At 37.3% G+C, this 24348-nt stretch overlaps 1 protein-coding gene across 6 annotated transcripts in view; it reads right to left on the bottom strand.

The window, feature by feature from the left end:
* GSTCD (glutathione S-transferase C-terminal domain containing) overlaps window positions 1-24348 on the bottom strand; it is a 69033-nt gene that overhangs the window by 10466 nt on the left and 34219 nt on the right. For all 6 annotated transcript variants that reach the window (XM_084517225.1, XM_084517229.1, XM_084517230.1 and 3 more), the window contains 3 exons: window positions 4970-5085; window positions 4297-4341; window positions 2478-2606 (listed from right to left, as the gene is read on the bottom strand). In XM_084517225.1, the coding sequence (XP_084373351.1) occupies window positions 2478-2606; window positions 4297-4341; window positions 4970-5085 (290 nt within the window). The remainder of the gene's footprint in view (window positions 1-2477; window positions 2607-4296; window positions 4342-4969; window positions 5086-24348) is intronic.

Genomic DNA, 24348 nt, shown 5'->3' with positions numbered 1-24348 from the left:
TACTTCCCTTTTTATCCAAGCAGAAACTAAAAACTGCTTTGCTTGCATGTTTGGAAAAGATACCTTAAACCTTAAAGTACTGGATAAAGCACAAGTAAATGAACAAACAAAAAAACAGTAGCTTTGTTGAGCCTGTATGAACTGTAAGCCATTTGATTTATTCTTTGTGTTCCTCAAAGTCAATGTAGTTAAGAGAAAAATCAACAAATAAAATTGAAGGCAAGGTTTTCTCAGGATATCCTATATGTCAAGCTCACTATCTGAAATGAAATAAAAAGCAAGGACAAACGCTGTTAATGCATTTCATTCACAAATTCACACATCTGTAGACGAAGGAAAACAAAGTGTCCCCTGAGGAAAGCCACAAAGCTAATTGAGTACGAGACCATTGACCTGTATTAGTCCTCTGGCCTTTTGGTGGAATAAAAAAGGAACTGGTTGACACATTCTACTTAACCTGCTTTTGAACTCCTCTCAGATAGCACTTAAGAAAACAGCCAAGTAGTGCAGTTTTTTATTTCACAGTAACTAAAAATGCATATAAACTTGTTTTAAATTAATACCAAAAGTAGAGAGATGAAGACTTGTCAGGTTCATTTTTCTAGATCTCTTTAAATTTCACGTACCATAGCCAGTGAATTTGTCATGTTCCCCCTCACATTTACGCTGTACTATTTCATTGAGAATGGCACAGTCTTGCAATGAGTGAATAGCTTTACGAGCCACAGAAGATGGGTTTAGAAACGATGCATCACCAAACTCTGTACACATCTGTGCATCATCATATTGTGATTTTTGTATCAGACCAGCGTTTATGACCTAACTATACAAAGGTAGCTAAACTTTACATTATTTACCTTCCAATGTACCATCAAGCACTTGCACTACTGTTAAGTCAAACAGCTACCTCCTGTCCTACGTGTGGCTGCAGAAGAAACAGGAGTTCATCCTGGAGAGGGAATCGTTATATGGGACAAACTGATTCTGAGATGATATTGATATAGGTCTCCCAAAAAAGGAAAGCTCCAGGTTTGTCTCTGGAATAGTGTACAGAATCAAGCTGAACAAACTGAAATCACAGACCTGGAAACGAAGAGTTTGCAAGTGATTTTTTCCAGACATGTACTTTAGCATTTTATTTGTCATGAGATTTAAGGGAGAATATAACACCACTTTATTAAACAAAAACTCCAATGAAATATTTAACTTAGTATTAACCTTAAAAACAGACCAAAAAAATTAAGAAAAACTCCCATGACCGCAACACTGGAGACTAACTTCACTAACAAACTACGACACATCTCACACGCTGTATTCACTAAATTATTCTGGAGATTCTGATTTTTTGCAATAGATCTCTGGTTCATCCAATGAGATTTAAAAAACACAGAAAATAAAGCTAGAGAACCGGAAATTTACCGTTAGAAGGATAATAATATATAAAAAATATTTTATTCTCTCCTCTTTCTCCTGCTCTATGCTTCAATTCCCTTATTAAACAAACCAAATAGTTAAACAGAACTGGAGAATGTGTGCCATAAAGCTTCAGCATTAAGCACCCTAAGCTACAGACAAACGGGCACTTGGATGGATGGTTTAGGGAATAGTCAGACTTGCATTGAAAGTTAGGAACTTGCTGTAAAATTTCAGATGCTTTTAACATAAAATCAAACCAGAAGAGAGGAATCTTTACAGCATTAAAAGAGATTATTTGTACCTTACTCTTCACTAGGGCTGCAGAGTTCAGGATACTTTGAATCAGTATTCAAATCATTTACTTTGTTCCTATAAAAGTGATTCCTGCTTTGGTCTGCTCATTTACAGTCACCAAAAGTCAGACCAGCACCCGCTGACTGCAACAGGAGTGCTCAGTACGAGTCCTACAAAATTGAGATCTCACTCTGCCTTTAAAAATACAGCTCGAGTAAACCCTTCACAAAGAATACACACGCAGATCATTAGTGTAACATTCTCCCTGTCATTAAAGTTCCTTCTCAGTTTTGCGTTGTGAAGTCTTGAGTTGCTTGCTTTATCTGCAAATGCCTTTACTGTCACCTACCTACACCTCTGATCTCACTTTCCTGTACCCAGGCTTACTTTGAGCACAAGCTGCCTTTTTCTTCCTGTCTTCAAAACCTTCCCCAGCATACCTCCATCAGTGAATAACTAATCTTAAAATAATATCATTAAATCAAGAATCTACCACACTATTTGTCTTCAGAACGGCCAAGCAGCACCCATATTGTCATATTTGATTAGAATAGATACTGCTTCCTTATTGACTCATATAAATAAATAATAAACACAAAACCAACCTAATACTGGTTAATATAACAAGGGTGCTTCATGTAGCATCAGAATAAGCTGTATAAGCATAAAATTTCCTTTTCTCGGATATTTTAGTTAAGTAGTTGTAGAAAATAGTTAACCAGACATTGAAATTAAAATTCTGAACTTGAAAAGTTACAAACACTTACCCCAATGTTAAAAGACCCATTAAAATAGTCCAGATTTGCTTGAATGAATGAGATGTTGTTTAAACCTAGTTCATCACTTCTGTCTTTAGCACGGATCAGAGATAACTCCTTATTTTCTATGAGCACCACCTAGATTTCATACACAAGACAGAGTAAAGCAAAATAATACTGAAAAATAAAAGTCAAACGTTACCAGCATGCACAAAACTTTAGAGAAGTTTTCTCAACTAAACTACAAGTTACTTATAAGACCTACAGAATGATTAGCAGATGACAAAACAACAATGAAAGGCATTAAAGACTTGCCAGTACCAATCAGCTGGCAAATTTATTTATTTATTCATTTGTTGTCTTAGGTCTAGAACTTCCCTTTTCTCAGGCAAGCACCTCACACATCTGTGATTACACTAAAAATCTGCACATTTCAAATCTCTGCTGTAAAATATATATATTTTTTGCACAATTATATTTGATGGAAGTCTGGGTCACATCAGTGAGACCGGATAGCTCAGTTTCTTGACTTCTGCATCCAGTTTGTTATGAAAACGAAGAACCATTTTTCTCCTAATCAGTGACAAGAATTAAGGTAGAGTTTACAAGGATGGTAGACACCCATCATGACAGATCATGACCTCTGAGGCAAATGTTTCCAAACAATTTTGCACTGCACTCCAACAGTAATCCAAATCTTTTGACTCAAAAGGTTGTATTTTAAGGGTTAAAATAACCTAGAAAATTAAATTTTTAAACAAAGATAAGTTAAAGTAACTAGATGAGACAGAGAAGAGAATAACGAGACATAATATAAGTAACTCTCCCTGTCCTTTGTGTCCTTTCACGAGGATGCTTGCTGCCAGCCAACTCGAAACACTGAGTGAGACCCTGTGTTTCCAGAGTTCTTGCTCTCCTCCTGTTAGAGGAGGTTACTCCCTTACTCTTTCTGCTGGTTCATGGCGTTAGTCTGTAAATGGATGTCCTGCCCAAGCCAAGCCCAGAAGCATACCCAGCAGCACACCTATGGAAGGAGCCAGTCTCTCACTCCTTTCATTGGCTCCATCTCACCCAGTCATTTCCCAAAGCAATGTGATATAATTAAGAACATAATTAGGAACAGAGTGGAAAAAAAAAAAAGAAAAAAAGATACTCATACTGTTCAATGTTGGAAATAGGAAAATATTGTAATTGGTATTCACATATGAAAGCTTTCTTCTAAAAAAGTTTACCTCTGCCAATTAATTCCTTAATTGGGCACAACTGGCTGCAGACAGAGCAAAGTGTACGTGTACAAGTGTAGCAATAACCTCTAAGATTTCTAACAGCAAAAAATGCTGTCTCATTATGCCTGTATGTTTCCTCACTTGGGGTAAAATACAGCAGAGGTACTGGCAGACCTTCTTCACATAACAAGGGCTTCGTGTCTATACACACTTTACAACAGAAGCTTAAATGCTTTGTTAGAAAGCAGTAAGATCATCTATGCACTTTAGCACTGTAATTGCTTACTTTGCTGAATCAAAGCATACACAGGTCAATGTTTGTACTCTAAAGTTACTTTTTTTTTTCCCCCTTTCATTTATCATAGGAGGAAATTTTTCTAAACTTTCCTTTCCAGGGATGACTTCTACCCTTTTCCCCCCACTAATAATAACGTGATAAATACCTTTACAGGTACTAACGAAACATATCTCTCTAGAGCATAAGTTCTCCCCAAAAGTAACAGTCTTGTCTTCATGTTTATCTTCCCTAGATGCACATCTTTTTAAGGTAATTATTAGAGACAAAAAGCTCATACCATTTATACTCTTCATTTAGAGCTTACCTGACACGATGGCAGCATGTAAGCAAGAACAATTCCGACATGTCCCTGTGAAAACCAAAGCAAACAACAAAATCTTGTCAGTGTCCCCTGTTGTTGACTCATTTCACACTGAGTATTCCCTAACCATTGACAGAACCTTTGAAAGCAGTTAGAATTTCAGCATATGCATCTTTGCTTTGCTTTATCACAGAATCATACCATAGAATGGGTCAGGTTGGAAGGGACCTCAAAGACCATCCAGTTCCAACCCCCCTGCCATGGGCAGGCATGCCACGCACTAGGCCAGGTTGCCCAGGGTCTTGTCAAACCTGGTCTTGAATACTTCCAGGGATGGGGCATCCACAGCCTCTCTGGGAGACCTGTTCCAGTGCCTCACCACCCTCTGAGTGAAGAATTTCTTCCTAACATCTAATCCAAATCTCCCCTCTTTTAGTTTAAAGCTATTCCCTCTTCTCCTGTCATTATCTGACTGAGCAAAAAGTCGCTCTCCAATTTTTTTTTAATAAGCCCCTTTTAGGTATTGAAAAGTTGCAATGAGGTCACTCCAAAGTTTACTCTTCTTTAGGCTGAACAGCCCCAGCTCTCTCAGCCTTTCTTCACAGGAAACATGGCAGCATCTATCTACAAATCTGAAGATGAAAGCCAAATGAAGTGTAAAGAAAATACACCTTACCCCTCCACTGCAAAAATCCACAATCACATCTCCAGGCTTAGCGAGCTTTGTCACTGCTGCTACCAAATTATTCAATTGCTGCTGTTTCCTCAGAGCCCGGTCACTAGACATCTTTCCTGGGGATGACAGAGCAAATACTTAAACAGTGATAAACAGTTCTCAACACTGATAATTTTAAATGGGTAACAGCTAAGCATTGGAAATCTGAAATGTATGACGGACACTAAAAAACAAATACCCGGGCTTCCAAAAAAATCCATTTTGAGCTAAATTTAAAAATATTAGATAGAGCTTTCTTAACATGCTGAGCACAGTTAAAACCTTCCAGCTCTTGCTGTTAATGTATCCTTAGGAACAGACCTGTGTAAACTGGAAGAAGTGTACATACAAAATAATCAAATGAGCCTAAGCTCCAGCATGGTGATATTCCCAACCTGTCAATCATGCCCAGAAAGAGAGCTCAAATCCATTCACGGTAGTTGTTGCCAAAATAAATCCCTACGCTACCCTTAAGCATCTTGTTTCAAGAAGTCTCACTCTTTCTCCTGTTAACTTTCACATTAAGCAGCCCAGTTTATTGAAACGACTATCTGTGCAACAAGGTGCTTCTTAAAATGACCACTCCTGCACAGCTTTTCATAGCATCTGTAACACAACCAGAAGCGGAAAAAATATTAATTTCTTTCAAATATGCTTGATAAAGTCCAAAATGCAGTTCCTTAGTTGTAATGAAACTGTCTAGTCAGCAGCAAGAGGTGGGACTGCACCTCATGCTGGTAAAAGTGAGCTGCCCCAACAGCTCAGTGTGGACACAAACCAGTGCTGGTATGACAGCTCTTCATTTAGGGCAGGCCAGCCTTCCAAGGTGAAGAATGGTAGCAGGGACATAACTCCTGATCAATACTGAATCCAATTTCAAGTTCAGCTAAGAAGAGAAAAGTAGGTTTTCCAAAAGCATGGTAAAAGTATCAGAGTATTCTGTTTGACAGACTTCAGCACGGGCTTTTCCTTTGAACCTCGAAGCACCGTCCCTTCCTTTGAAATACACCACAAAGATAAAAAGGTCAGCTCTTGTCCTCCCAAAGGGCTTTGAAGAAAGCAAAGTCTGCCTTACAAGCCTAGGTGGCTTCATTTACATTAGGCTTGTTTTAACAACAGTTGGTTCTTACAAGCATTATCTTAAAAATAAATAAATACATAAATAATAAAAATAAATAAATAAAAACCCCACACAACTAACTTTGACATTCAGTTTTTCTTTCCTTCTTTCTATTCGGTGAAAATAAGCAATGAAAGTACTTAAGCTCATTCCTGATACAAAGATGCAAGTCCCCTCGGTGGGAAGCTTTCAGAATTCAACTCACCCTGAGCTCAAGTTAACTCTGCAATTAAAGTAATGGGGTTCATTGTAAATGCTTTTTTCCCTTGGTAACTTTTGTATAACACTGTCTTATAGCTGCTTGCAACTTTAAATCTTCTTAATTGCCAGAGAGACCGGGGAGACAATTTTGTTTCCAGTTCCTGTGTCTCAACACACATTAGCAGAAATGTTCTGAACCATTTTGCTGCTGAGACTGAAGGACAGACCACACCTGCCAAGCAACAAACAGCACAAAAATCCAGGCACACAAAAGCTCTTAATTGCCTTCTCCAGCTGCTCTGTTCTTATTCCCTGACCCCAAGGTTTTCCTGAGAGGCCTGGATTCATCAGTATCAAGTGTACCTCCTGAAAAACACCACCAAATTTTCATGCCATGCGAAGTCAGCAATTAGGTCCTGGTGTCACTGAAGTCAAAACCTGAAATGCTAACAGGTTCCAGCAGCAACAGATCCATTGCTTAGTCTTCAGTTAGATGACCTCCTAAGCAGTAAGTTAATACGAAATAGGTTAAAGAATAGCAGCCTACAGCCTTTAAAAACTCCCTGAAAATTAACTCTTCATGGTTACCAACAAACAAGGCTTCATCCTTCCTCTACAAATTCTTACGAAGTAGAATACATTCCCTTGAAAGACAGAAAACCAAGCTGCAATCAATAGGCCTTTTGTCTACCTCTGTATTTCGAACGTGGTAGCTGGAATTCCAGCCAGCCAGCCAGCTGTGACGTGGCCTGTCGAGAAGGTTAGCATGGGCACACCAGTCCTTCATTTTGGCAAACATGCAATAAATCCAACTAAAACTTCCATGTCTAAAAATACTACAACTCCGTGTGTATTTCTCAAGCCCTGCAATGGTAAATAATGCTAATCGCTGCCTTCAAGAATAAGAAAGAAGGTATCTTGACAGTTTAGCCTGACAAGGCGAAACCTTGAGCAACGTGACCTTTTCCTACAACAAAGGCCACTGTAAAGTGTTTTGTTCCCTGTGCAAGAACTCAACTGACATACTGCCACACAGTCCCAGAAAGATTTATTCTCATTTGTGATTAATTGTCAAAACAAAAATGCTTTATTTGAATTCACAAATCCAGCATTACCCTTAATTCAGCCCTTGTCAAGCAGAGCATTAAAGTGTCTATGGCACGTAGAGGTCTTTCATTTTGGCACACAAAAATGTAATTTTTCAGCAGACAAACACTCCTCTATTTTTACATTACCTTTTGTCAGCGTTCAAGTTCATATAATCCTTCAGCCGTCAAGTAATACTTCCTTATTTCTCAAGTTAAATTTGAAAAGCCACTCAAGTTTCCTCAAACAAGCAAAATCCCAATATCATCTCTAAGGCCTTATCCCGATTCAGCTTTGAAGTCGTAACACAGCACAACAGAACATACAGCTACCAAAACATGGATATAAACACATCATGCATAGCAGAACGTTACATAGTTCTCATTTTAGCACGTTATTTTAATGAGGTTTTCCACAAACCTCAGCTAACCAATTCAAATGATAATACGAAAACCTACTTTTCACTGAAACTCAGTGAATAGAGAATATTTATTGCTATATTGCTTAGCTAGACTTGATCGTAGTACAGCCAAAAGGCTCAGTAACTAATCAAAATGAGTTTTTCTGAAACTAATGTTGTTGTTTTTCTTCTGGCAGTTACTTATGATAATTCAGCATATTCTAATTGTTTCTTAATACTCAGCTCCTACATCCTTCACCTTGGTGATGCTATCATCTCCTGCTATACTATTTTTGGTTCCTGTTGGGGGACAAGGTGGGGCTGTTTGCTTGTTTGTTTTGGGGATGCTTGTCGTGCTTTCACATTATGTTTGTGGGTTTTTTTCCTCCTTTTTTATTACAAGTATAGTACTTGTAAGATTAATATACTGTATAGTGGTTTCCATGCAACTCCTAGAAAAAGCAGAATTCAAACAGATGAAGGATGCCAGCTCAGCTAATATTTATTTATGAAGAAATGTTCTTACTAGCCAGAAATAGTAACAGAATAGTATAGAATAGTGTTGTAGTACACAATAGTATTAACCTTACTTAAAAGAACTTGCCAAATCCTGCAATAAACGCTATCCGTAAAGACAATAACTGTGCCTGATGGTGACATAGAAAAATGTCAGTTTCTGTTTTTGAAGCCTCACAAAGTATCAACTAGGTCTGCATCCAAAGCTGGAAATGGTGTTTTATTGAAGGCAAAACTACAGCAAACCTTAGTATTTTTTTCCATTTTGTTTTTCTGATCTTGCTGCCTTTCCAAAGCAGCATGCAGGCGGGGACATGCTTTTTGGTTCTGCAGAACATCTCATCAAACTATAATTAGATATGAAGACAGATGGGCCCGAGATCTCCACAGACTAGAACTAAACATGCAGTTTCAGGAGGCACATCCATAAGCTGCAGCAAAAAGATGCAGTTATACAAGGCGATGGCACCTGAACTGGCTCTTGAAGTGGTAACAGCCCCATAGCACAGCACCAAACCCAAGCTTCTTTGTCTCTAATACTGCTTTGGGGATCCTCAGCTAGTTTCTTTGTCAGGTGCTACACCGCACCGCATTAAGCAGTGGGGTCTCCTTTGCTGCTTATTCATGCATACTCTAGTGGTGCATCCCATGTTTACCCAGTACAGGACTGCCTTGATTCCTCCTTGACTTTCTCTAGGCACTGTGAGAGTGCCCAGAAAGCATTTTAGCTCGTTATTTCCCTGCTACCTAGAGAAATAACGAGCATTTTAGCCCAGAACAAAATTGTCTCGTACTTACAAAGACTGCTGCTTGTAACCATTGTGGCAGTTTGCCATATGGCTATGACCGAAGTCCTCAAAGTGTAAATCACTTCCTCTAATTAACCAGGTAGAAGTTCTTACATAAAAATCAGACTAGGAAAAAGATAGACTTTACTACTTTTATCACCACGGCATAACACTGGGAATCCTTTTCTCTAATTCTGGAGATAACATAAGAGAATTGTAAGGTACAGCCAAAACGGAGATTGCAGCTGAGCTGAAAACTTTTGCACTGAACAGCTTTTGATACAAAATGTGAGTAAAGCATAAGGTTTATAGCACTTCTCTATGTAAGGATGGAGCATAATCTGTTGCTTTTTTAATTCTCAGAAAAATATAAGTCCATTCTATTATATTTCATTTATCTTGCTTGTTCAGAGGTTAAACCTTGTGTTTAATCAGATATAAGATCAGATAGCTTGGGGTTAATATTGACTCATTTGCTCTTCCCAACATAAACATATGGAAATTGTTATTCTGTTTTTTTCTTACCACACGCTGGATACATGTATGTGTGTGATATTTATATATAGGCATTATACTTTAAGCAAAAATAATGTAGACATTCAACAATGGTTAACAGAGGTACACTAGAAATACTCCACTGTCTCATGCCTTTTCAGCTTGGATTTCCTGCATAGGCTTAACTTGATTTCCTCTTCAAATAGTTTTCCCATTGATTTAATTTCAAAAGTTAACTGAGTTGGGTCAAGTTATAATATTTAAACATAAAAATAAAATCTGACTAACTGCACGCTGCCCTTAATTCTGCATCAGAATTTTAATGCATTAATCCTACCAGGAAATGTCCTAGGAACTACTTTACCACAGACAAGCAAAAGAGAGAGTGAGTGAATAGTAAGAACTAGTAATATTCATTGAAAAACTGAGTTTTTATTACTGTTTTATACACCTCACCCTCATTTCTGAACTCCCTCTCTATTCCCATGTGGAAAAATAAGCTACAAACTAAAGGATTCAAGGGGAGCACTGTACTGCAGATCAGCTTGCAATGGAAGAAAAACTCATTTTCCTCTATTTTTACTATTAACATTTTATAAATTAACTTGTTCTTCAATATGCCTGTTTCGAACACACAAAGTCATCCCACTGCCCAGAGTGTTTTTTGTTTTTGTTTTAATCAACAGAAGTAATCAGCAGCCAGTGCTGATGAAGGTTTTTTTTTTTTTTGCCCCTTTTATTTTTGTCCCAAGTGAATGTTTATCAAAACATACTCTGGATCTATGAAGTTTGGAAACACCCCGTAAGACTTGCATGCCTTTACTTGCTAGTAACAGGGCATGTCAGTGCTTTCTTTTTAAAAGATGTAACAGGTATATATGCTGCTTCAGCACCTTCACGCATTCCTAAAGGCAGCAATCCATGTTAAAAGGAAGAGAATTGCAATTAGGTAGTCTTGGCATGCTGTTTATTTAACTTTTCCTATCAGATCTTGGATATTTTCATTGTTACTTTGTGTCTCTGCTTTTCCAGTTCATCACAACAGTAATCAGCTTTTCAGGAAAGCTGTGGGGTTTTTTGTGTGCGTTTGTTTTTTAAACTTCCGAGAAGGATGAGACTAATAGGCTGACAAAAATCAGTACTCGTTGCCCAGAGTCTAGCTACTGTCATGAATAGATAGCTGGTCTGTGCTGTGCAGCTTACAAAGTGTCACTCTTCATTCTGCAAAGCCCAGACTTTGCAGGCTCAAATGTCCCTGGCAGGTCCATGAGAACTAACAGCATTCACGAAGGTAACTAATGCACATGTGTGTACAATAGGGCCCTCAGCATTCACTGGAAAACAAACCAACCAAACCAAAAAAGAAAAAACAACATCAAACCCAAATGTCACAAATAATGTCTACAAACTATCCTCCTGGATAATGCATAGCTTGCACTTTCAGTCAACAGATGAGGCCAGAACAGATAACCTCAGAGCGTACATCATTTTTCCACTATAGAAAGGCTTTTATGATCAAGCGTGGTGATGTTTTAGCTACAGTCAAGAGAGTAAGAGAAGAGAAGGCAACAAAGCATAGTTTAAAATATTTAGATAGAGGGCAGTAACAAGAAGGACAGGAAAGGCAGCTGAACTCCACAAGAACATTTTATTGGTTTTTAGATAAGAGTACCTTCCTCCTGATCGTACTAACCTATCTGCTCTTTATTAAGGCAAGCTTTGTAAAACAGTTTTATCCTTTCAGGCATAAAAAAATAATAATATTTATATGAAGTTTTTAGATATATATAGGTCAACAGATGCCAGTAAAATGAAATGAAAATTAATGCAGGGCTCTCCCTGCACATAGCAGTTCTATTTATAAAAGTTGTGTGTGTGCATGTGTGTTTTTGTTGGTGTTGTGTTTTTTTGTGTGTCTAAATGCCCTACTAAATGCCTATTTAAAATGCCCTGAGCATTCAACTAAAAGGAATCCAGACACAGACAGCTAACATTTTACACATCTTATCTAGGATTTACGCTATTCAAAAACTATTTTATACGGGATTATGAAGGCTCTAGATATACTCAAATTAATGAATGTTATCCGCACTAGTATGTACTTGTTAGAACCATGCTTACCGCTAAGTTTTTCATACTATAACATTGCCAACAGCATGCTTTAGAAACACCAAGTATCACTGCCTCTCCCAAAACACTAGGGCAGTTCTAAAATGGTGAGCTACTACACATTTAAGCTAGCTGACTGTGCGCTCTGTTCATCTGTTTACTCATTCTGAAGCCTTGAGATTCGTATTTTCCAAGCTAATTTTCCAGAATTCCAGAGGTTAGGAAATTGCTTTGTTTTAAAATGAAAGCAGGCAATTTTATACAACCATGGGATTTTAAGGAAGATGCCAAGCACTGTGTCATGACAGAACTGTGAGAAGATGCACGGCATTTACCCTTTCTCCACTTCCTTTTCTCTCCTTTCCCCGTATGTCACTTCTCCTTCACTCCCATGTTTTCTCCTTGATCTTTCTGCACTACGTCCACTTCTTTAGCATCAAAATGCTATAAAGAGAACTCAGTGTTTTCTGAATTCATCATCAGTTCCAAGACCTTGTAAGCTTCCCCTGTGGGACCATATAACCTCCTGAGTCCTTTCCAACCTGTGGCAGTAGCAACGCTAAATGTCTTGCTCAAAAAGCGGGTGTCAGAGCAAACACAGTATGGCAGGCAGATTTGTAACAGCCTTACTTTAAATTTACATCTGTGCAAATATGATCAGAAGGAAATTAAGTCACTTGGGTATGCAACTTTCATATCAAGACCGTGTCCATCTCTCTTCTTATTTGCCTAAATTTCATAGGATCTTACAACCAAGACTGTAAAAGTTAACAAACCAAGTAATTCATGAACTTGTGCGTGCAGGGGTTACTCAAAATTGAACACGCATGTCACAGTAGTTCCAAAGTCATAAATAATCCCTCCACGGCACATTTCTTTTAAATACTGAGAAGGGTATTAGTTTTTAATCAGCTTATGCTCTAGGAAAGAAAGCAAACTTTTTAAAAGAGAGACCCATAAACTGCTGGGACCTGCAATAACATGTTCAAGCAAGCAGGCAAGCAGAAGTAACTAATACTGAAAAACTACACATATATAAGACTTATTAGTTGATTTTTGGTTTAAAAAATAAGAATGGAAATATTCCAAATGTTATGCTAAACAGCTACAAAATGTTCATATTCAAATGCCCTTACAAGTAAGCATAACAGCTCTGTGATAATCAAATAAAAATAAAAATGAAAGATACCTAGCTCTTCAATTATTACTATTTCTTAAACCTTTTAATTTAATTCTTCTTTTTAAGGAGAAAATTCCAAGTCCGTGGTGTAAGCTACCTCTGCTGTAAACAAACTGGCAGTCTTACGAGCAATACACTCAACTGTTCTTTTCTTTTCCAACTTCAACCACCAGCAGAACATTCTGCATCAAATGGTGTTGCTGATCTGCACCAAAAAAAAAGTAGTTGCAAGAAAATATGCTTTTAATACTCTCATACTTACGGTGAAATGCATCTGTATGTATACAAAACCTACGCAGTAATCATGCCCTACTTAGCAGTGTATAAACCTCATGCTTCCCTACCAAGCTCTCATGAATCCACCCCAGGTTTAGCTAACTTAATATCAAATATATTCAACTTTTTTTTCCTGTTCTTAAGTATAGACTAATATCTGAAAAGACCAGGAACGCTGCTGTGTAATTTTTCACTGAAGGAACAACAAAAATAGTTCAATAAATTGGTATTACCTTGACTGGATGTATTAAGAAAATATTATTCTTTGAAATTATTGGATGACCTTATTAGCTTCACTAATAAGTTAACAGCAGCTTACTGCCTTCAGTGATAGAAAGAGCAGGATGGTTCGTATTTGAGGCACAAACAGCATTAACCATGTAAGTACCATCCTATATAAATTTGTATAACCCACAACTTAGCTGCTGCTTATATGGAAGGCCAGAGGTGTTTCGCTAGTAACAGCAACAGCAGCAACGTTAGGAAACAAGCAAAACCAACCAACTACTGCCCCTAGGAGTAAAAGCAATAGAAGACAAGACACTTTTTTTTTTTTTTTTTTTTTAAAGAACATCCTAATTTTTATGCTGTAAAGGTTACAAAACTGTCCAAGGTTGTGCATGACAACAGCACAATCTGAAGCTAAAAATCAAAATTGTTGATGATTAGAACCAAACCAAACTAACATCAGCAGGAGCAAACACACTGAAACAATTGTTTGTGTGCCAGTTCTATGCACCTTACATACAGCATGTGACATGCAGGTTATGTGCACTAACTACATCTCCTGTGTTTACTCTACTCACTCATTTCATATTTTAACTTCCACTGTCTTTCCCTCCTTCCTCTGCACATTACTGAATGTCACTTCCACCAAATGGTCTCCCCTTTACCCACCTTTCCTCAGATTTTTTTTCCTTACCCCTTTACCTTCCCTTGTGTCTTCAACTCACCTGCTCACATCACGCAGCATCTCATTTTATCACATTTCTCCTGTCCTCACCGTTGCTGCTTTCTTTTTCCGTTCTCTTACTACTCCTAAGCTGTCAGCCCTTTTGCCTTTACCTTCCACTCCTCGCCTGTCTAAACCCACCTATCACTTACAGCAGAGACCTTGTGTAAGAGACGTGACAAGGAAGAAAAGCACAGCGGTACAAACCTTGAACTCAAAGATGATAAAACTTTCAGGGGAGAATAGAGCAATGGGAAAAGCAAACTACTTAATAGTGTAAATAGGTCTCTAACCTCAAAAGGAATGTTGGTTTGCCTACACACAATATAATATCAAATCTCAGCAACATCTAGGCTTACGAGATAGGGGCTGCTTGCTTTCTGCAAAATTTCTCCAGATTAAGTCATCACTGCCTGACAATAAAACAAGAATCAAGTGGTATCTTTATCTATTGCAAGCTTAATATCCTGATTGACAGCTGCTGTCTTGCTGAGAAGGGGGAGCTGCTAATTCCTGCTGAATTCAGTGCTCAGCAGGGGCTAAGAGAGGCTGTCTCTAGCAGAAACTGGAGAGCTGCTTCCCCAGCAGGAAGCAGAGAAGGGCCCCTGCTGAGGGCAGAACAAAGGCCAGAAGCCCCTGCCGTTCAGCCTCACAGCTGTTCTGCAGGATCTTGCCTCCAGGGAGCCAACTCTTGGATGTTAAGTAGCAGCCTAGTCACGGTGCATGCAGGAACACAGCGGATCGCCCTCCCTGAGCTCCTTATGCTGAATATTGGAAAAGGTAAGAGCTAAGGGGCTCCGTGCCACTTAGGGAGCAGTGAAACACAGACAGGTACGTGAAGCATAGGCTGAAAGACACCTTCTGGTATCTACTGTCTCATTAATTACCACCACAGCTTCTAAATAAGCAAATAAATATTAGTTGGATGCTTGTCGCTGATTTGCCTATCTCTAAGAGGAGAAAGCCTGAAGTAATAATTCAGCAACAGGAAAAGTTGGTTTAAGAGACAGACGTGATTCATTTGGCCTCTTTGCGGCAAGCAATTCCAAACAGCTGGCTGCTGGGCAAACAGCATTACTTTTAGCTCAACTTTACACATCATGCCTGTTTACTGTACAGAGGTTAACATCTCTAGGAATCCCTCCAAAACACTTATCCTGATAAGGAATTTCCCGTACTGCAAAGGGTTTGATGGCCAATTCATAACTCATTGACATTTTAATAAACAAGCAACCACATTTCAAAACAACTGGATCTGAATCCTAAATAAGCCATTCTAGTTGCACGTGGAAAGGTCAAATTTATATTTCTACCTTGTCTTATCTACACTGCAATTATCATGGCTCTTATAGCTTGATCCTATATAAATCTGGAATTTATGAAAATTTTAGTAAATTCAATCCATTTTACTGCATAAAATGAATGCCTCTGGGTGTTCATGTGGTTTATGTTAGTTAAAAGGGCCGAAAAAAAAACATTCAAGAGTTCATAGGAAATACAGGAATTACACTACTCCATCATAAGGTTTTAATTCAGTAATTGTAACTGTTTGACCACTTAACTGTTCTTTCATTTCTTCTTTTTTTTTTTTTTTTTTTTTAAAACTTCATTTGTCTTAGCCCAGTTTGGGGAAAATAGTCAAAATGATCTTCAGGTCAGACAGTAAGCACAATTAAATTCGTTGACTAACTACCTAGTTAGAATGTTTTCTATACAGCTTTAAAGTGGATCATCAGATTTGGATAAGTGTTCTTTGAATTTCTGGTGTCTAATGTTAGTATTCGCTTTAGCCAGGTTGCCAGCCTGTAAATACTGACCGCCAGCATTCAGATTTGTATACCCTCCAGAACTGCACTCTATAAGAAATAAACTGTTGTAAGAAATACATCTGACAGACTGTGGGGAAAAAAACAAATAAGAAGTGTTTTTCAATGAGTACTTCTCTTTCCATAGCCTTTTCCCTCCACTCTTTTCTCACATAAAGAGCTCAAAGTAGGCACACCAAAAGCAGGTGGAGATGCCAGTCCTTTAGCCTGAACCTTTAGTCCATTTTAATGCATTTTGGAAGTACTACACATAAGGCAAAATGCCTCTCTATTAAGATAGAAGTAGTGGGCTATGCTACATAGCATTTACTCACAAATAGATGCATCCTTAGAAGATTTTCAGAGCAAATGTAAAATACCAGTTAAACTCAGACAATTTGGGTATATCAATTCAGAAAGCCGGCCAACGATAGAAAATATTTTAACTCCAGTTAATCCAGTGTAAAATCACTTCAGAAACACTGCTGAAGAACTAAGTTCTCCGGTACAAGCATAAATGCCAAAATTGAGATTTGAGATTTTCCTCATTGACAAACGAGCAAAAAGAGTCCTTCCCTACTGATTTTAAATGGGACAAATGCAACTCCAGTTTGCAAAGGCTGTCACAGTTAACTCATTTTCCTAAAATCCAAAGCAACAGCAAAATAAGCTTCCAAGGCAATGAATGTTTGCAACAGGCACTTCCTGCCCAACCAATGATTCTAATGACAAAAAACAACTCCATTTATTTGTGTGTTAAGCAGCTTTTTGCAGGGTGGCCTTCTGTATTATTCTTTCATAGTTTATGACAGCAAATAGCCAGGAAAATCCATAAATCCCTTCAACCACCTTTGAAACGGAGACCGCAATTTAAATGGAAAAAGAAGTTAATGAAACTGTGGGCACCAGCCCAGTAGTCTACTACAATCCCTTAGGCCTTACTTTTAAAGAACATCGGGAAACAAAGACATGATTCATTTGGCCCTTGTGTAGCAAGCAACTCTGACCAGCTGGCTGTTGGACAAACAGTAGGACTTTCAGCTTAACTTCAGACGTCATGTCTGTTTACTGTACAAACTATCACCAAACTTAAGGCCATCAAACTAAACACTAAGGTCATCCATAAACTTATCTTCAGCATGGAAACTCTGTATTAATTAATTTAGAGGAGGAAACGTATGATAGCATCTTCCTGCTCTTCCTGTCAACACCGCATTCTTTGCAGAAGTGAAAACATCAGTGCGTTCCTTTCCTCTATCCCAATGCATTTTAATTACTTTATTAGACTTGAACAAAATGAGACAAAGGGTTTTAAGGTGGTGGAAGAGACAGAAAATGTGGATCGCATGGACTGTAGGCACTCAAACAGCTTGCTGAATTTCTATAAATACGTTAGGACTTGATCTGAAGCCAACAGAAACTAAAAAAAATTATAAACTCCTTTCCAGCAGAAACTCATCAACTCAGACTTCAGTCAACTAAACAAAGACCCAAGCTAAGGTAACATCTGCCTTCAAAAACTTTAAAAGAAAACATATCTCCAACTAATTGCCAGAAGGCAGGTTCACCAAAACATCTGCCTTACTGAACAAAACACTTATGATGAAAATAACAAAAATGTGAGATAGTTCAAGAGCATTATAGGATATAAAACTAGAACATTTGAAAAACAGGCAAATCTTTGCACTGAGTTGTGTAGAAAATGGTACACTCATACAAACTTTATAAGTTGGTAGAGTGTCAAAGGAGTCAAAGGCTGTAAAATGCACCAAGAAAAGAGCACAACAAATCATTACAGCAAAAACTTTTTGGAAGAGACCTCTGGAGATCTTCTGGTACAACCTCCTGCTCAAATTAGAGCTATCATCAACAGCTGGTCAAGCCAAGCCAGGTCTTAAAAGAATGGCTCAGCAGTGCCTCTGCTAAGAAACTAATTCTTTGACATTAAATCTTTTATATATATATATATATATATATATATATATATAAATGTGTGTATATACATATTTCTGATAACTGTGGCAATGCTTTGCATAATATGCCATAGCATAGGGACACTTCACTTCTGCATGGACATCTACGGGAGCGTTTCGTTTGGAAAAGACCTCTAAGATCATCTAGCCCAACCTTTAACCTAGCACTGCCAAGTCTACCATTAAAACCATGTCACTAAGCTCTACATCTATACATCTTCTGAATACCTCCAGGGATGGTGACTGAACCACTTCCCTGGGCAGTCTGTTCCAATGCTTCACAACCCTTTTGGTGAAGAAAGGGTTCCTAAATCCAACCTAAACTTCCCCTGGAGCAAATTAAGGCCATTTCCTCTTGTCCCGTCACTTGGTGCTTGGGAGAAGAGTCCAATGCCCACCTCACTATAGCCTCCTTTAAGGTATATCACATTTAATATCACATGCTCCCACGATATTTCTGAGACTAATTCTCCAAATGCCTCTGCCATCGTATACAAATACAAGTAAGCATTGAAAGGAGAATGATGTAAATAGACATCGTGAGCAGTCCCCTCAAGGCCAAGGACATAAAACTGTCTGACAGTAACTACTACAGACACAGCATGGCACAAAGCCCAACCTACAGTGTCATTGATCAGATCAATACTGTTACACAGATATAATCCTTTAAATGGGCACTTCTGTTACAAGAGTTGGATTATTTTGATATTATTTTACCGGGATTATTTTATTTAGATTTAGCAACTTCTTGAGTAAACCAAACTGAAGAGGCACAAGGCCAGAACAACCAGCTCTATAGTGAATTACATTGCAACTGTAAGAAAAATGTTTTGTTTTTTTCTTATAGTATGACAAAAATATCTGTATGTAGAAGCATCTATGTAGAGATAAAGAGTTTATCAAAGCACCTGTTTACAAACTACTATGTACTGATTAATATAAAGAAATGTGAAAAGATTTTTCACAGGGGAATGTCTGTGAGACCAGGACCTTAATATTTTTTATTTTTTTTACTTAGTAATTTAACACATTAAACTGAAGTGACTAAGATAAGTAATGTTCCCTTGCTCTCATATAACCATTAGACCTTGCATTCAAGGCTCAACTATACAGGGCTCAGCTTTATCTGAAGCAATTCAGTGAAGCACTTTTAATTCTTACACACCTCATATTTCTAAAGAAGAAATTATTCACAAGTTGGACTCTGATCTTTGTGGGTCCCTTCCAACTTGGGATAGTCTATGATTCCGTGAACATAAATATTTTGAAGTATAACTTCAGTAGCAAACATTTATTCCCACATATTTCTGCTACCTATCCAGAGAAAACATTTCCAAGTTTAGATTTGTATAATGGTTTCTAATAAATATATACAATGATTTTCCAAATTTATTCACTTTTTCTATAAATTATTTCTAATAACCCATGACACAACTTAAATAAGCTTAACCAATAAACATCTTTTGAAACAGCATTTAAAGCTGTAAAGACTGCCAGGCAAACCGTCAAAACAGTAAAAACAGATGAAAAAAAACAAAGCAGAAATACATAGTTGGCTTGAACTGTATTTATAAAGAAATGCCTAAAACAACCTATAAAAGCAATTCAAGGGCTTAATCTAGAGATATGGCCTAGGAAACGCAATTACAAATTGGGCTTTCAAAACTCTGCTGCACAGACATACATGCTTAGAGCAACCTTAAACCAAGCTTTATTGTTTCACAGTTTGCCATACAGTAATTTTAGTTCCCATTTAGATCAGTCAGTCTCTTTGCAATCAAATCTGAGTCTGTTTTTTAGGACAAACATTTATTCAGGTGACATTTGGTTAATGGGAAGTTCTGCTGACTGAACAATGCCAAAAAGCCACCTCACATTTTCTGTATTGATTTATTCTTTGTGATTATTCAGAAGTGACAGCACTTCTGAATACCATAACCTTCAAAAGAGTTTTCCCCTCATTTAGACATCCAAATAATCTTAACACTTTATTTTAAACTATGTTGAGAATCTGGCTACAGATTATTCACTCCTTACAATATGTGCACTTAACGTTAGACACCCAAACTCTTTTGAAAGCTAATCGTGTTTTCTGACTTTTTTGTTCCTGTTTTAAAGAATTTTAGGGGAGTTATTTCATCAACAGCCTCTACTCACTCCTACTTTCTTAATTTTTTAACATTATCATGCTCTCTGATCAGTTTAAACAGGGAAAGCAATCACCTTCTTTCATTATTTTCAATCCCTTTCCTCTGTTACTTTGAATCATCAGCATCTTTTCTGTGTTTAGAATAAATTTAGCTCTTTAGATTCTTGAGTGCTGGTTATCTGTAGTACCTTAACATGAAAACAGTTGAAGACTGAAATATTTCCTCAGATCCACCAATGATGATAAAAGGGTTATTAACCTAAGGAAGACTGATAACTTTTTACCTTTTTCTCTGAAACTGGTATTAAAAGAGTCTTTTTAAAGTTTTTTAACAATTAAATTAATGGCAATAAAAATACATCCCATAAAAATACTGGGACCCACAAAGTTTCTTTTATAATATCAGCTTTATTTCCGGCTTCATGAAAATATATATCTGCTACGAGTACAAATAGACTGACCCCTTAGTGTTCACAGGAAGCTTCAAGGATCGTCACAATAACACCTAATTTTTTTCCCATTTGGTATACTGTATAGTTTTTCTGTTTAAAACAGGAATTCTATATTAAGAAATCTCTGCTCCCGGCAGCTGTTTTACATGTTTTTGTACAGCCACCTTTGCTGAAGGTTGACCCATGCACCAAACAATACTGATTTCCAGGGCACGATTACATTATTCAGGGCCAGCTTGGATGGGGCCCTGGGCAACCTGATCTAGTGGATGGCAAAACCTCGGGGTATCAGAATGTAGGTATTCATACAAAGCAGAGCATGGCTTTCTACTCCAGCTACTGTGGGTCCTAGCCTGAATGTAGAACAAAGGAAAGTATTTCCAAATGAGATACACCAAAGACAACTGAACTTCGGGAGAGTACAGCAAGTTAGAAGATGAAGGCCATTGATTACTAGATGCAATTGCCAGGGGAAACCCTAAAAATGCTTTTTAGTCTCACTTAATTGGCTTGTTTGTGCCACTGTAATTGGGACCTATTTAATCTCCTGATTGTTTTTTCTGAACCAGTTAATCCCATCTCCAAGAACATCTATCTCTGGGAAAATCCACATTTTAAAAAAAAGAATTTTAAGTGATTATCGCTCTGTTGATCCAATTAAAATATTTCCTATCCAACATAAGAAAAACATTAAAAATACTTTGCACAATCACTCTGAGAACTACATTAATATAATGTTCCAAATATAATTGAAATCTACATGCAGGAAAGAACAAGTTCCTTTTTAAAAGAACTCAGAACAACTACAATCTTAGAAAAGCCAAGCAAAATAAAATATATTTCTAAAACCAGGAAGGCTTACTACTTGTAGTACTTTGATTTTATTTCTTCTTATCTTTATGTTGTGGAGAAAAGTTTGAACTACTTCACATAAATTAAAGTCTGTTATGCCAATGTACATCGCCATTGCCTTTTACTCCAAGAGGAGTAAAAGGAGATAAACGTGCATTTTATTACCATGAGCCATTTGTTAAAAAATATAATCATGAAATATGATTCCAATTTTATTCAAGCAGCAACAGCTAGATGTCTTATGAATGGGCTACAGAACTTATTCCTACAGATTTGACTTCCCCATAAAACTGTTTTGAGTCCATAACTAAGAGATTACAGGGTTGTTGTTGTGTTTCGTTAGTTGTTATTGTGTGTTTTTTTGTTTGTTTGTTTTATTAATTATTGCTGAAAATCCTTCAAAAAAGTAATTGAAAAAAAAAATGAATTGAGCACTATGTTCTTTCCCTCTCTGACACATGGAGAGGTTAAATCAAAGTAGAAATTTATACTGTCTACAGAACACTCTACTATCCAGCACATTTGTGATACAAAACTGAAAGAATATGATGAAGAATCTTAAAATTTATTTCAGTGGCCTTGTTTACGTTACACAACAGCAACTTGAGCAGTAGCAACTAACTGAAACACGTTAATGAACATCATAAAACTGAAGCAGTGATTCTACTAAAAGTTCTTATTGCTCTGTTTTTACACATGACCTCAAAAGGACTACTCATACATTTAAATAAGCTAGACACATGGTCACAGTAGGGAAAAATAAGCTCTGCAAGTCACCGTTAGAATAAAATTTACTAAAAACAAACAAAGCCAATAGGACGTTTCCTTATATCTTTTTTAATAGGTTAAGAAATGACTTAAGAAAATAAGGAAGTATTTCCTTATGGTATTTATCAAAAGGATGAACAACATATGCAAAAAGAAAAAAGCCCTGATCATAAAATGCCTTGAACTAGATTTGAGATATCAGCTAATTATTAGAGATTAACTTATCCTTCCAGATCTTCAGGATAAAATACAGTGTAAAACCTGCTCATATCTCTGACAATGCAAACACGAACACACATTTGTGTTGACCTGTATGTTCCAAATTCAGCAACGAGCCAGGTGATGCTGAATCCACAAACAACCAATGTGTTTTGAGGAAAGTTACTCCGGTGATTTTCAGCCCCACTGTCTGGCATCACAATGGCTACAAACCAATTTTTAAACAAAATTTCTGACATTAAGGCTCTAGTAGGAGTTCAGCATTCATTAATGTCTGCCATGTGCTCTACTTGCTCCTGACAAGCAGGATTTGTCTGCAGCTATAATCTTATGCCACAGTTAAAAATATAGAGAGAGATGTAAAAAGGATGCTCGAACCATAAAACAAGAAAATCTTGGGGGATGCAAATATAGGAAGAATATCATCTAACCTTTGTTTACAAAGCAACCAGGATTTAAAATGTTAAAAAAAAAAATCCTTGAAGATATGATTTATTTTTAACTTCATCTAAAATAACTTACAGAGAACTCATAACTCTAATATCCATCAAGTAGGATCATGACTGGGCCAAAGCATCCGGTAACAAGCAGAAGAGGAGGAATGTCAAATACGTGCTGCAGATACGATGGAAAGTAAAACATTTGGCAGATGTTTTTTGAAAAGCATAGAACACAGGATTAAGAATTGTTCTGTCAGCTCATATTGGGTTTACTATTTTTTTCTTCTTTTTAAGAGTAACAGATTATTTTAATTAATAACTCATTTCCAGTCTTTCAAAAAAGACTGAAATTGGAGTGAAGAAATTATGGCATGCTTCACAATCAACTTGTTTCACAAAAATTGCACAGCAATAGGTTGTGCTCTGAAAATAAATTAGAGAATATATGGACAATGACAAATTTTGAGTAGCAATTTATATTGGCTTTCACATTATAGATCAGACAAACTAAAAGGAACCGTATGAACAAACATTTATTTTCATTGTCAAAATTCCTCAAAACCAATGCATGCCTAGCAGAGGCTATGGTTACTTCACATAAACACATAAATTTGAAATATGTTTTTGGTTATTGATTAACAAATTTATTTATTTGAAACTACCAGCCCGAAGTAACAGGACTTGGGTTTAAAACTTGGCATTTGCTTCCACATTTCCTACACTCAAAGCACAGTGATATTTATTTTTGCTTACTTCCAGCCCACTAGAGAAACTGCGAAAGAATGCAAATAACTTCAGGATTGGTACACACAGAAAAGCTGTGCAGCTACTTCATGGTTCAAGTACACGACCAAATCAGCTGCAAGTATAAACTCAGAAGTTGCTCAAGGGTAAGCAGTCTTTCTTAACCTTTTGTCTTGATTCTAAAGTTGCACAGGAAAAAATAACTCTAGAATCCCTCTGGCTACAAGACCTTTGACAGCACTTGCCTAGTTTTTTATTTACATGATAAATAAGAAACATCCATATGTACTGAACAACAAACGTAACTATTTTAAAGCATGTCATTAACATCTTGAGATACACTTTGGTACTAAAAGTTCTTCATGCTTTCTCAATACAATACCACGTTGGTTAGTAACAACTTTCTGGACTACAGGTAAAGCAGGGCTGACTATATGTTATCATTTCTTCCTCCTTCCCTTAAGCTTTAAAGGTGAGAAAATGGGGAGAAGGGACAAGAAATACTATTTCAGAAACAGTTAAAACCCACAATCCAGCCCAGCCACCATATTCAGAGTCCTGCTTGATTAAAATGTATTCATGCTTGCATTACTACAAATCACACCTAAAGTTTCAACTTTATTTGAGCATAAGAAGACGGCCATTGGCTAGGACAACAGCATGGAAACAGAGTTGAGAGTCAGGCTATTGCACTTTTCTGCTGTGGACCTACTTAGGCAGATCAGCTAAGCCCAGTGCCTCAGCTGTTACATGGGTATTCCTGCTGTGCCATGTCAAAAGTCTGCTCTGACTTGGAACAGCTGAGAAACTGTAAA

Source organism: Aythya ferina (assembly GCF_964211825.1).
Source record: "Aythya ferina genome assembly, chromosome: 4".
Lineage (NCBI taxonomy): Eukaryota > Metazoa > Chordata > Aves > Anseriformes > Anatidae > Aythya > Aythya ferina.
The sequence above is the reverse complement of the archived record's forward strand: the minus strand, read 5'-3'. Positions and strand labels throughout refer to the sequence as shown.